The sequence below is a fragment of the Heterodontus francisci genome, chromosome 1 (assembly GCF_036365525.1).
Source record: "Heterodontus francisci isolate sHetFra1 chromosome 1, sHetFra1.hap1, whole genome shotgun sequence".
Lineage (NCBI taxonomy): Eukaryota > Metazoa > Chordata > Chondrichthyes > Heterodontiformes > Heterodontidae > Heterodontus > Heterodontus francisci.
Genome location: NC_090371.1, coordinates 266,898,870 through 266,913,454, shown reverse-complemented (window position 1 = coordinate 266,913,454; position 14,585 = coordinate 266,898,870). Strand labels below are relative to the sequence as shown.

The window sequence follows — 14,585 nt, the reverse complement described above, 5'->3', positions numbered from 1 at the left end:
GGGGGGTGCTCGGTCATTCCCTTCCAGCATTGGACCCTATGATGCCAGATGGCCACACGACTACTCACCTCCTCTGCCCTCTCCAGCCAGACTGCCTTGTTCAGGCGGGAGGACCTCTTCTTACTATCACAGGTGAAAAGGACCTCCTGCTTTGTCCGCACAGCCTGGAGGAGAGTGAGCAGGGAGGCTTCACTGCACTGTGTGGCCACCCTAGAGTACCCCTCTGCCATCCTCGGCTTTTGGTGTAGTCCTTTAAATGCAAAGGTGACTGCACCATGTAACTGCTCTAACTTCTGGCTGCAAGGTTTGTCTTGCACATGTTTGAAAGCCAATGCAGGACTAGTGAGGAAATCTGTGCTGTTGTCATGGTTTTTCAACTATTATACATCGACACATGTTCACGAACACTTTGCTTCTGCAGCAGTTGATCATATTTATTGGTGTAATATTTCTAGTTGGCAATGTAGCTAGAATATGAACATATTTTCCTGTTTTTTTTAACAAAGATCATTTAATTGCAGTTACATGTAGTTTCACATAACAGTTGGCAGAGAAATGAATACAGATTCCAAATGCATATTAGTCTGTGGCTTTTCACAGTCAGATGATTCGAAGCCCAGAGTATGTAAATATTCTTCAATTATGGTTTTATTTCTGTTGTATATTTGCATTTTATGGTACATTTAGGTCTCATGTCCTGGAATGTACAAAATTGATGATTAGTCACCCAGGTGCGGCACACCTATAACAAGCAACGCAATACTTGAATGGAAGAAAAGGATCGCACCTTCACAGGACACAGGGACACAGCAGGGTAAGTATGTGGCAGCAAAGCAGAAAGTGCTGGGGAAAGTCAACAGGTCAGGCAGCATCTATGGAGAGAAAAGCAGAGTTAACCTTCAGATCTGTGAACTTGGTGACAGACCTGAAAGTTAACTCTGCTTCTCTCTCCACAGATGCTGCCTCTCTTGCTGAGTGACTCCAGCACTTTCTGCTTTGCTGCCAGATTGACAGCAGCCCCACTCTCCAGCCGTCAGGTAAGTATTTCTTTGACAGCTGTCAGGAAGCAGCTGCTGGAGCGCTTTAAATAGGGTCCCAGCACCTGCTGCATAGCTATCAAAAGGTCTTTCACTGTGCCGAATGTCCCGCCTCTCCCTATATAATATTGGGGGGGCAGCTCGGCGCAGTGATGCTAATGAGCCCTTGTGCAAAATATCGCGGGGGCTCTGCAGTGGCCGCTGAATGTGGGCACCCCGTCGAGTTTAAAGGGTGCCGCGCCCAAATAAAATTCAGCCCATAAAGTGGGATTCCCTCGGGGTCAGTGCTTTTCTACATTCATGTCCTCGACCTTGGTGTCCAGAGTACAATTTCAAAATTCACAGATGACACACAACTTGTAAGTATTGTGAACTGTGAGGAGGCTAGTGATAGATGTCAAGAGGACTTACAAAGGCTGGTGGAATGGGCAGACAAGTGACAGATGAAATTTAATGCAGAGAAGTGTGAAGCGATTCATTTTGGTAGGAAGAATGAGGAGTGGTAAAATAAAATAAAGAGTGCAATTCTAAAGGGAGTGCAGGAACAGAGAGACCTGGGAGTATATCTGCACAAATCATTGAAGGTGGCAGGGGAGGTTGAGAAAGCAATTGAGAAAGCAATTAATAAAACATACGGGATCCAAGGCTTTATAAATAGGGACATCGAGTACAAAAGCAAAATGATGAAACAATAGCCTCAAGTGGAGTATTGTGTTCAGTTCTGGGCACCACACTTCAGGAAGGATCTGAAGGCATTAGAGAGGGTGCAGAAAATATTCACAAGAATGGTTCCAGGGATGAGGGACTTCAGTTACATGGATAGATTGGAGAAGCTGAGGCTGTTCTTCTTGGAGAAGAGGAGATTTGATAGAGGTGTTCAAAATCATGAAGGGTCTGGACAGAGTAGATAGGGAGAAACTGTTCCCATTGGCAGAAGGATCGAGAACCAGAGGACACCGATTTAAGGTGACTGGCAAAAGGAGCAATGGCGACATGAGGAATGCTCTGCCTGAGAGTGTGGTGGAGGCAGATTCAATCGAGGCCTTCAAAAGAGAATTGAATAATTATCTGAAATGAAAAAATTTACAGGGCTATGGGGAAAAGGAGGGGGAGTGGGCCCAGGTGAGTTGCTCTTCCAGAGAGCTAGCATGATGGGCCAAATAGCCTCCTTCTGTGCTGTAAATATTCTATTATTCTATGCTCTCCTGCCAGGTTTTATCTTCCACCTAAATGTTATCATGGTTACAGCAAAAGGGCTGTAACTTAACTTTTTTAATAAGTGAGGGAGGGTGCAGTGGTTTACACTGCACTGACCTTTCAGCTTAGGAACCTGGGTTTAAATACTGCCTAAATTGATGGGATAAAAGCTTCCTCTACCTGCAGTCTCTGAGGAGTGGAGAAGGGGAAGAATTTAGTCCTTGTTGTGCCAGTTTTCCACACGAACTCAGGGAACAAAAATGGACCAACTTTGTGGTGCAATGTCTGTATCCCAAGAACAGCTGAAAGACATCCATTCCATACTGAGCTGGGTGATTTTTCAGGCATCTCTAGCAGCCAATTTAAATAGGCAATAGGTCCCTTGCCAATGCTATTGAGATGTTAAATGCCTGCTTAAGGACCCCTTCCTGAAATTGGGCTGCCCTGTGCAGATCATTCACCAGGCCTGCTCCACTCAGCTTTACCAAGAACAGATGAGGCCTATCAAGTTACCGCCACCAAATACATAACATTCTTTTAGAAAAATAATCTTCATGTGGTGCGAGGAGGAGGCGTGCTCCCCCTGGTCGTGTAGCAATCCTGAGAACTGCTGCCAGACTACAATCATCACCCCTTCTGTTCCCCTTCTCCTCCACTAGATTTACCCAAAGGCCATTGCTGACGAAGCAGCTAGTCCAAACCGGCACTGTCGATGTGGGTAAGCCGTCTCTGGATGGCCGACTGGTGCTGGCTGCCCATGCCAATTATTTAGATGAGGCCCAAGGCCTAATTTCAATCAAACCTTCGAGCTAACCTCTTTGGGCACAGTGATTGTTTCTTGCATCCATTTAGTGTTGGAAACGGGCCAAAAACAAGTTTTGCCCCCCACTCCCCAACCTTGGTAGTCCAGTTCCTTGTTGGACTCAGCATAAAACTTCCCCTTATACATAATCTTACTCAGAGAAGCTAACACAATGGCTAATGTGAGAAATGGATTAGTGCTTCAGTAAGAAGGGTCTTTCAGAAGATATGCTAAGGAAATCTGTTAAGGCAATGGGATTCATGAATCCAATATAATTTACCTTACCTGGGAATCCTCAATTCTGATACAATGCCGATATGTAAAGTGTTCCATTGCCCAGTAAGGTCTACACAGATTGGGGCTCAATGGGACCTACTGCTACATATGGTTTATTGCTACACTGGGTAGTCCTTTTACCCACTCAATCATTGGGGCAGCTGAGATTTTAAAATTTAAGAAAGTAATTGAGATGAGTTAAGGTGCTAGAAATGTAAGCTACCATCATGACAACATATTACAATGCTGCCTCTTGAGGATAAGTTTCATGGAAATCTGAAATTCTCTCCCTCAAACGATGTTAAGGCTAGGTCAATTGAAAAGTTTAAAACCTAGATCGATAGATCTTTGTAGCTAAGGACATTAAGGAATACGGTATCACAACAGGTAAATGGAGTTAAGATAGCCATTAAAATATATACAGGGGGAAAAAAACATGTTCTTGGATGGCAACCACCATTGGTGCTAAGGCTCCAAGGAGAGTAGCCAAAGACCATAGTACTAATCCCTGTTGGAAGGTAAACAGAAACAGGATCGAGTTTTTCATGCCTCCAATGGCTGCACTCAAGTCCTATAAAAAGACAGGTCTTGGGCATTGCCAGAGAGTCAATAATTTGCCTCTTTTTATATCATTGTGAGCCATTTGTACAAGGAGGCAATATTATTGGGGCCTGTGGACACCAGAATACAGAAGCACCTTAAGTTCATTTTGTGCAAACTATTACGTCTATATAGCAGATTATGGCATTAAAAACCCAAAAGAGTTAATTGCATATTCTTTATTGAACAAGCATTTGATTTCTTTTATATTTTGGGTAACAATTTTAATATCTGCTATTATTCGAAACCACTTCAAATGACAGATGTATAGTAACTTTATTACACTGATTATAAACCATATGCAGGCTGGGTAGGAGGAATGCTACAGTGCTTGACACGATGCACATATTTTTCAATGGCTCTTGTATTTTTTTCCCTCTCTGAGTTTCCACTGAAAGGACAGCAGACAACCTTTTCCACATCTTTTGCCATACATATATGTTAGTGAAGGTTCAGGAGACCCAGGCAAAAGACTCTCTATGGAGAGAGCTCAGCCTAACTTTAACACACTCACAATGAGACAACTAAGGTCAGTAAATGGTCATGTGGGGAAACTGTGAGAACAAACACAGTTCTTTGTAACAATGTCACAACGCAGCCATTCTACTAAAGTAGTTATACTTAGGGCTCTGCAGCGCAGTGCTGCAATTGTGAATGTACTGGAAAACAAAATGCATTGGTATACACACTGTTGGTGTAATTGCAGATCATTGCACTTATCCCAATTGTAAGCAATCCAAGGTAAGCACACATCTTGCACTTAACCCTACATTAAATGATCGATGTAGGAATAAGTACGTCATTCAGGCTCTTAACCCCAGTTAGTAAAGGACTAATGTAAAGGTAAGTACACATCATTTCTTGTACTTACCCTGACACTAAAGTTCCCCTTTAAGGAATACTGCTCCTTTAATGGTTTAATCTGTAAATAATACAACACATTTGAAACGAATGCAAAACCTTGTTATTTGTTGAAAACAAAAATTATAAATACATTATCATTTTGAGAATTATATTAGCACCACATGTGGCACCTTTGGTAATTATAAAAACACATAAAGAAATAATTAAAAGTTAATATTCACCACTGGATATTACTATTATATTCACTACGTACAACTTTCAAAGTATGTTAGGTATCTGGAGCCAGATACTTGCTGCAGCAGCAATTTCACCCCCTCCCCCCGCCACATCCCCCCCATTTTGACTCCTTATAACTTAAACACAAGAGCCTGAACAGATGGCAAACATTTAGGATGCTAACACCAAAGTAAAATACTGTGGATGATGGAAATCTGAAATAAAAACAGAAAATGCTGGAAACACTCAGCAGGTCTGGCAGCATCTGTGGAGAGAGAAACAGAGTTAACGTTTCAGGTCTGTGTTCTGATCAAAAGTCACAGACCTGAAATGTTTAATTTCTCTCTCGCCAAACCTACTGAGTGTTTCCAGCATGTTCTGTTTTTATTTCATTTAGAATGTTATATGGATTGTCACAATATTGGTTTTGAAAGAGCTCAAGTTTTCAAAATAGCTTTGCTTCCTCACTACCTCACAGTGAGCCATCTCGACCTTTCATTAACTGATCATTAATCATGGTGAATATTTGCAAACAGTGTGACAGCCAGATCTATTGGTCACCTGGTTGGGGAGGTGGGGGGATGAGGAACAAAAACCTTGGAATGAGAGATGCTGAAGCAAAGATTAATTAGACTGAAACGGAAATAAATCTGGACATCAACTCAAACAAAATCCACATCCCATTATTCCTCTTTACCCAACACAAAAGGATTGAATGACCGAGGAAAGCTCTGAGATTATAGACAGAGATTAATCACAATACTAATAGCACACTATCATTAATTGACAAAGTGGCTGAAAGAAACATACCAGGGAACTAACCATCCTCTAAAAGGACCTGTACAATGATTATTATTCCTCGATCACATAGTGTAATTAACAACAGGCAAATTCATCTGTAAATCGGCAGCTGAAAGACTATTCCATTGAAATATCCTTACATGGTTCCCTATTGGGTCTGAAGTGTCCCCACCACCACTCGGAAATTCCCGTTTGGGGCTGCTGTGGTAGCGCTCAGCTTCTTTCACCTGCACCAGTTGCTCATCGAGGGCTTCCTTCTGAAGAATTAGCTTCTGAGTATGGCCTGCTTGAACACCAAGGTCCTTCTCCAAGGCAAGAATGACTCTGTCTTTGCTCTTTATCTCATCCATCTAAAAAAAACACAATAAATCACTGTAAGGTTTTCAAGGCATCATCACCGACATTCCAAGACAAAAAAAAATGGGAATCTCACCATCCTCCGCAATTGAAAAATAAAAAATAATTATAATTTGACTTTATTAGGTTGTTCCATTGATTTTCCACAGAAATTTGTAAAAATTCTTTGTCAGCAATTTATTTTTCCACGTCCATTTCTCTCTGCTGTATTGTTGCATCACATTTGTTCCTTGATCTAGATGGCAAGCTGTAGCTGTTACGCTCACGGAGGGAACAGTGATGAAATATGAAATGAATTGGATGAATTATGAAATGAAAATCAACTGTTGAACTGAACTACAAAAAATGCACACATTTATGCCACAGACAAAATGGAGTAGAGGTCAGGTGACCCCCCCCTGTACTGTCAATAAACATGTTTGTCCGTTGAAGTCGAAACCTATTATCCACATCTGAATTAGCTTTGGGGAAAACACATTGAAATGGAAAAACAGCCTATTCCATGCTAACAACACCTATCTGTAGCAATGGAGCTATAAAAGACTTTTACAGACAGTCTGACTCTGAAGCCAAGGCCAAAATAACAGGTGTGAAATAGGACCCATTTATCAAAATGGACCACATTCAGACGTTATCATGTAACAATGGTTCCCATATCCTGGAATAATATATGAATTATCCTAGGGGAGAGAGCCCTTAATCACCTGACCAACACCCCAACCTGATAAGTTTCTACCTTAAAATGGAGAGAGAGGGGGAGAACAGCCAGTGAACAGGCACAGAAGGTCTTTTCTAGTCAGAACAGCTGTGAGACAGTCCCAACTAAGCAGGGGCCCTGCTGACAACACCTTTTAACGACTGCAGCAGAGAAATTGCAAGGTGACTTTGGAACTCTCCACCTACAAAAATAAACCAGGATTTCCCATTGACTTCAGATTGAAGCTTAACCACAAAGAGCCTGTGACACTTCATCCTTTTCAAGACAATGAACATTCAGGGCTGCACTGCCGAAAGATTTCCTCCCGAAAAGCTTTTAAAACAACAAACTCTTTGACAACAATTTGACTGTAAGTGTATGATACGCTCTACTCCCTATCTTTTCTTGTGTGTGTATGGGTATGAATGTGTGAGTGGGTGAAGTCATGAATATTTTTCAGTTATTGTGTCAAAATAAATATTTTTTTTTAACCTATGAGGAAACCTGTCATTTGTCTATTTATTTGACCTTTAAAACACTCAGGGACTAAAACACTTCTTAAAACATTATCTGTGATCATTTGAGAGGTGAAAAGTGGAAGTTGCCCACACCACTTCCGATCTGTCCGTAACAATGTGCTCCCTGACCCCACTATCAACATCCTAAGGTGGCCACAATAAACCATGTAAGAGAAGCCTGTGGTAACTGGGCCTCTGATTTTCCCTGCCTCCCTCTGAAGAAGAATTGTGTCCCTGCTCAGCAACTACCCATAGTGGCAAAGTTGGGATTGGGAACTCACCATCATGTTCTACTCCATGACTTAAGGCAGATTTTCTAATTCACTGCACTTAGGAAAGTAGCAATCCCCAGGACTGGAAAAAAATGGCAGCCTTGGAATTCTAGTTTATTTTTCAGGCGCTAAATGGATATTTATGTCTCCAATATGCTGAGCAACCCGCCATATTGATTTTGGCACAACAGAACGCTTCCAGGGTCTTCACCTGAAACATTTGCTAGGCTCTTTGTTTATACGGATAAGGATTCCAATGTGTGTTTAAGGAACCCCCTCTATGAGATGCATTCAGGAAAACCAGATCGACATGTGGCCAAAACAGGAGGTCCTTAAAGGGACTTGATATTCAAACCACACGGGCTATTCCTGGCCACCACACGCTCTCCTTCCCATCGCAACCTCAGCACCCCCTGCCTCATGACCTCAACCACCGCACCCAATCACAAATCCAAACATCCAAATTGTCATCCTTCCCGATCTCGGTCACTGCTACCCTCCCTTCCGTTTGCACCCCTCTCACTTTTAAAGGGCTAGATTTACGGGCCATGTTGGGGGCAGGAATGGAGGTGGACAGAGCCCAAAAATACCAGCACCAGCCATCTTAGCAGAGGCATGATTGGAATTGGCAGGGCTCCCCGCCCCCTGCAGTGGGTAGCCATCACAGCTCATCAAGAGCCTTGTCCAATTAAAGGAATTTTCCCATCAGCCTCCAGTTTCCCAGACCTGTGGGATCCAGTTCAGGTGCCTGGAAGTGGGCATCTTGTGGCAGGCCAGTGGGGGGGAGGGGTGGTCAGCACTCCAGGCAGACTAGAGGCCCTCCTTGCCTGCCTGGGTGCGAGAGCAGCCCCATAAAGGGGATCCCCTTCCCCCACAGTAGTGGCCTGGCTGCAAGATCCATTTTAAAATTAAAGCTTTAAAAAAGTTGGAGTGGGCACCACCATGTTGAAGTGTCCTCTCTGGGCTGAATTTTCAGGCCCTGCCTTGGGAGCACCATTTTGGCGGGTTTGGGGCTGACAGGGCTATCCACACACCCCCGCCCCCAACCCATCAGAGGCAGCTAGTCAATTAGGCTCATTAAGAGTCTTGTTAACCACACTTAAGGGAGGCCTACTGGGATTTTCCAACCCAACCCGAAAAGGAGCCAGTTTAACTGCATGGAGGTGGGCACCTGCCTGGGTGCTGGTGCAGCCAAAGGCCACCCTGTGCAGCGATTCCCCCCACCCCACCCCACCACAGCAGTGGCCTGGCTACTGTATCTGTTATTTTATTTAAAGTTTAAAAAAGTTGGTGAGAGGGTGCCTCCATGTTGAAGTACCCTCTCAGTTACTTACCCTCTCCTGCAGCCTGCTGCTCCTCTTAAGCTGGAAGCCCTCTGATTGGGCCACCAGCTTCTAGAGCCCGCCTGCTGCCCTTAATTGCACAGGGAACCTGTCTCCATGATAAATAAGGGGGTACCTCCATGAAATTCCCAGTGAGTGACTGTTTCCCTTGGGGGTAGGTTTGGGAATGGCTTCTGTTTCCCTCCCTCATAGAGAAAATCCAGCCTAAAGGCATTACTGAGGGCTGCTGCCAGCAATGCAGGAGCCTGAGCTTCAATGCCTCTTTTCCAGCGAGTTTCTTGGAGATGCCCATTAGGTGTCTGTTGAGCTGATACTGATGTCCGAAATCCAATACTAAGTATGCCTTGGGCCTATTCATTCGTGTGCAGGAAGTGTTCCTGGCACCTGTTGTGCACGTATTTTTTGGGTGGGAATACATTTTCCCCCCATTAAATCAGATATAGCTCCCTTTATTTCCTCTGGCTCCCCCAAAGTAGATCACTGAGCCAAATTTACCATGTAAAAGAATGGGACATTTCCCGCCTCCCACATCAGTTTGCTGTTCATCCATCTGTTCAGTGCTACAGCATATAGGCACATTAAGAAACCCAGCACACAGGCCTGCCCCAGGACCCTATGGTTAGTCAGGTCAAAGACCAAGAAAGACCAACATCAAGTTGCATTTGTAAAGCACCTTTAACGTAGTAAAACATCCCTCTGTGCTTCAGAGGAACATTATAAAACAAAAGTTGACACCAAGCCACAAGGAGATATTAGTACAAGTCAAAGAGGCAGATTTTAAAGGGGCGACTTAAAGGAGGGGCAGTTTTACACAGGGAATCCCAGACCTTAAGCCCAGGCAGCTGAAGGCAGAGTTATTTTCTCTGCAGCTGCAGGTCTTTCAAGCTCTTATTTCCTCCCTGATTTTCAGGCCTAGGCAATGCAAGGTCTTGGTAGGGGATGTGGGGGGGGGGGGGGGGAGGGTGGGGGGGTGGGTGGTGAGCCTGCATCAGTAGTGCAGCCAGGCCACGCAAATGATCCAGGTCGGGAAAGACATGCTCCTCTGCTGTGATACGCACATTCTACCTCAAGTATGCTGCATGTGCCGAGTACACAATAGGCACCCATGAAGGAAAATTGTCTCCAGTTTTTTTTATTGCAGCTGATGGTAATGTCCTGGAATTCGCTGCCCACAGGGTAGTGGAAGCAGAGACAATCAATGGGGGGAATTTTTTATGCTCTCCTCCGTTGCGGGTTTGGAGGTGGGAAAAGCATCTCCAGGATAAAATTCTCCCCAATGACTTCAAAAGGAAATTGGATGGCCACTTGAAGGAAATAAACTTGCAGAGATAGGGGTACCAAGCGGAGGAGTGGGACTGACTGGATACCTCTGTGGAGAGCCGGCATGGACTCAATGGGCCGAATGGCCTCCTTCTGTGCCGTAAATGACTCTATAACTGTCTTGCAATTCTTTCATTTCAAACAACATGCCTTAGGCTGGTATGACTGCAGTGAGGATTTCCAAACTAGCAAGACAATCAGGTGCCATGTTTATTATTTGATTTAAAACAAACAAACAGATAATTGCTGTTGCTGGAACTCTTTTTCTATGGTTGGTAAATTGACTTGATATGGCGTTTACTAAAATACAAGTGACTCCTCGGGGTTGGATCTTCAGCCCGTGCCGGGCGGGGATCAGAGGTGGACGGGCACTGAAAACAGGCCCGCCAGCCTGCATGCTGGTTCCCAGCTCCATCTGGCCCACGAGCTATTTTTACAGAGGTGGGATGGGGGCGGGGGGGGGAGGGCGGCAGGACTACCCGCCTGCATGTGACAGGTAGCCGATGGGGCTTGTTAAGAACGTATCGGCGCCAACTGAAGGAAACCGACTGAGAATCTCCAGTCAGCCTCCAGGTCCCCACAGGTGGCAGGGGCCAGTTTAACTGCCTGGAGGCAGCCTTCCAGCAGCAGACCAGGTGGAGGCAGGCGGTGCACAGGGGGCTGGAGGGGAAGAGCCAGCACTCCAGACAGGCCTAGAGGCCCTCCTTGCTTGCCTGGGTACTGCGGCAGCCACAGGCCGCCCAGTAGAGGGGCTCCTCCCCCACAGTGGTGGCCAGGCTGCAAGATCCATTTTTTAGTTAAAGTTTAAAAAAGTTGGATAGAGGGCACCCTCTCCCTTACCTACCCTCTATTGCAGCCTGTGTTGCGTGATTGCCTTTAAGAGTGATGGCCCTTTAAGATCCTAGCATTCTAATGAGCTATGTGCAGGATGTAGTCATGTGACTACAAGCCAGAGTCACTCTGTAACTGAAACACCTAGAGGCAAGTCCTGTAAATAGATAGCGCTGCACTGTATATACTTGTTAGCTGTTAATAAACCTGTTTGAGATCTTCAACAACCTGGACTCTTCGCATCTGATTTATGTTGCATCAGACAACATAAAAAGCTTCTCATTACAGCCTGCTGCTGCTTTCAAGCTGGAAAGCCTCTGATTGGCCCTCTAGCTTCGACAGCCTGCCTGCCGCCCTTAATTGGACGCCGAACCCGTCCTCTGGCCACTAACTGGCCACTTTGGGGAAAATCACAATGAGTGACTGTTTCAGGACCCTTAAACAGACCCAACCTTTGTTTCCAGTCCCTGGAAGGAAAATTCTACCCCTAATTGTCAACCACTAATACACACACTTTTAAATCAATACAATTCAAACAGGTTATTAAAGCCCTAACCTACTAACAGCGACATTTCACTTTGCCCCAGCATAAAGGCTGACTTTATACAGTAGCATCAGCAAATAATCCAAACACTCAACACTTGGGATAGTATATAGGATTTAAACTCACTCGATGTGTTTGACTACTTGATGATTGGGAACAGCTTTGTCAATGACGGTACTGGAAAATAACAGCTCTCCCAAACTTCTTTTTGATTCTTCCCTTCAATCAGTAAGTGCAACATCTGTTGAGATGGGAACTAGGTCTGAACTCAATATTTTACTGTACAGGGCTTTCCATGTTAACCTCAGTCAAATGGGCAATTCAGCAAATCAGACTTGGCTTTCCCTTTAGGGAGAAGGGAAAATACGTTTATGGTGTTTATTCATGTCTTTCGGTGTGCCTATCCTTATCTTGCTATGACATCCTTGACAGCCTCCTACACTGCTCAATCAGTAATTGCCCACACTCCCCGTCACCTGCGCATCGCCAAGTGCATCTGTTTGTCAACGGCCGTCCCCCTCTGTGCCGTTCATCTTTTTACGGGGCCAGAGTGTGCTAGAGTTTTATCCTGACTTAGAGTAGCCTGATTCTGTAACACAGGCCGGGATTTTATGCTGGCGACGAGGGTCTCGACATCCAGAAAAAGTGCCGCTGAGATCCCCGTGTTGTCTCTTCTCCGGAAGGCCCGCCGAATCTAGTGCCAATCAGGCACTTAAGTGGACATCGGCAGGCCTTCCAGACGATCAAGGACCCCGTCGCCAGAAGTCCCACCCTTGGAGAGCTGCCGACCAAGCACAGGCAGTGGCAACTGCCAGAGGAGCACCTATTGGTGGCCCAGGAGCAGCCCTGGACCCAGGCCACAGGTAGGTCAGGGCAGGAGGGGTTTCGCGGGGGTGTAGGGGAGCTATCAAGGGCAGGTGGGTGGCTTTCAGTGGGCCCCCCCACCTTCCTGCTTCCGGGTCCCTCACTCAGACACAAAGTCCTTTTCATGAGGGACCCCCCACAAACACCCCCCAAGCCAAGAAGCAGCCCACACAGCTTTTCATGTTGTATTTCCCAAGTATGGCTAACTGCGGTGGCAGTGGAATTGGGCCCTTAATTGGGGATTAACTGCCCAGTAAGGGCTTCAATTGGCAGTAGACTAAATGTTAGCAGAGGCAGGGTGGTAGCGGAAGCAACCCCCACCACCATCCCACCCAATTTTATGTTCTACCCCCATATCCAAACCCACCGCAGGGGAGAGGATAAAATTCCCCCCACAGTCTCTCAGTTTGCAATCTGTGCAGGACAATCAGCCCAGGTCTGTGGGAGCTGCTAGGAGCTCTGGTTTACTCCAGCATGATCCAGTTTCCAGATCCAAAGGAATCCAATGATTTAGGTGTTTATTGAAAATCTAAATTGCCCATGTTGGAAAATTTGATTAGATTGCTCGCTACATTCATCCCTCGAGTGAATTAGTACTCCAGGCAACTGGAAGAGGCAGATACATTCAATGAAGGCTGTGTATAAAGTTTAGAAAGTTTAAATGGTCAGAGAGGAAACAGCCATCAGTAAAGTACATCAGCTTTGTAACTGCATTTATTGAATTGGCTTTGTATTCCGGTCTTACAGAGTGTTGTCTAAATAGTGGGATTTTTGGGCATCATTTTATCAGTAGTTAGGATGGTCTCTTTTACCTGTTTCTATTAATTGCTCATAGCTTTGTATTTTATATTCATAAATTTAACAACTCATCCTCAAACAGTGGGAATCAGAATCATTGAGTGAGAAGACCAAGAGTGAGAAACAGACAAGAAACTAGAAAGAGGCTGGAAGTGCAATTCCTTACCAGACTGCAGCCATTAACAACAGAAGTGCAATCACATACCCAGAATATTCAGAGCCTGAACCCAGAGTGAAGTGTGTGCACATTATTGTGAAAATGTCTCGGGCAGTGAGAGATTTCTGTTATAGCTTCGGGACATGAAGACTGCACCATATCCTGCTAACGGTAAAAACCTGCAAGGGCTACAGTTGGATAGCAAATGCTAAAATGAGTGATCCTGCATGGGGATAACACTAAACAACATTTTTGTCATCAGTAAATGAAGAAAATAAAACACCTCACGAGTTACTAGGCCCTCATCGAAGCCACCATCTTGGTACTTCCAAGGCTGGATGCTTGAACTTGATATTTCATTATTTAGCTTTGAAACATGCAAAGAATACCTTATGATAATTGATTTTATTCATGCTTAAAATGTGCACATGCTTTTTAAATTTGAGTGGAGCATATTATTCAATGGAATGATAAAGCCACGATACAATTTTATTCTGAAACATTCCTTTATTTGCATTCATTCAGGCCTGCAGAGATCAATAGACTAAACCTTTTTTCTGCAAAATTGATCATGATCTTAGTGACTGCCCAATACAAGATAAATAAAAAATGTGTTTCTCAAAGAGAAAGGCAGAACGACCCTCCATGATATTTTGTTAGTGTATGGAAAGATATTGATGGCTTTTTCCTTAGAGACAAATCACGAATTAAAAAGTAATCAAAAATGCTAAGAAAACATTAACCTTTATCTTGAGAGGTTTGTAATTCAAAAGTGAGGATGTGATGTTTCGTTTGTACGTGGCCTTGGTGAGACCCCATCTGCAGTACTGTTCTAGTTCAGGCACCTATCCTCAGGAAAGATATATTGGCTTTGGAAGGGGTGCAGTGCAGATCCATGCCGAACAGGTGGGTGGGTTTCAAATGACCTCACTAACCACACATCCAAAACCTACCTAGAGTTAACAAAGACAAGAAATGCTGGATTCACTCAGCAGGTCTGGCAGCATCTGTGGAAAGAGAAGCAGAGTTAACGTTTCGGGTCAGTGACCCTTCTTCGGAACGGCAGTTCCGAAGAAGGGTCACTGACCCGA

General features: G+C 44.7%; 1 protein-coding gene across 1 annotated transcript in view; it reads right to left on the bottom strand.

The window, feature by feature from the left end:
• Positions 1 to 14,585, bottom strand: part of LOC137376194 (janus kinase and microtubule-interacting protein 1-like) — a 398,950-nt gene that overhangs the window by 146,289 nt on the left and 238,076 nt on the right. Inside the window, exon 4 of the mRNA XM_068044290.1 lies at positions 5,934 to 6,143. Within this exon, the coding sequence (XP_067900391.1) occupies positions 5,934 to 6,143 (210 nt within the window). The remainder of the gene's footprint in view (positions 1 to 5,933; positions 6,144 to 14,585) is intronic.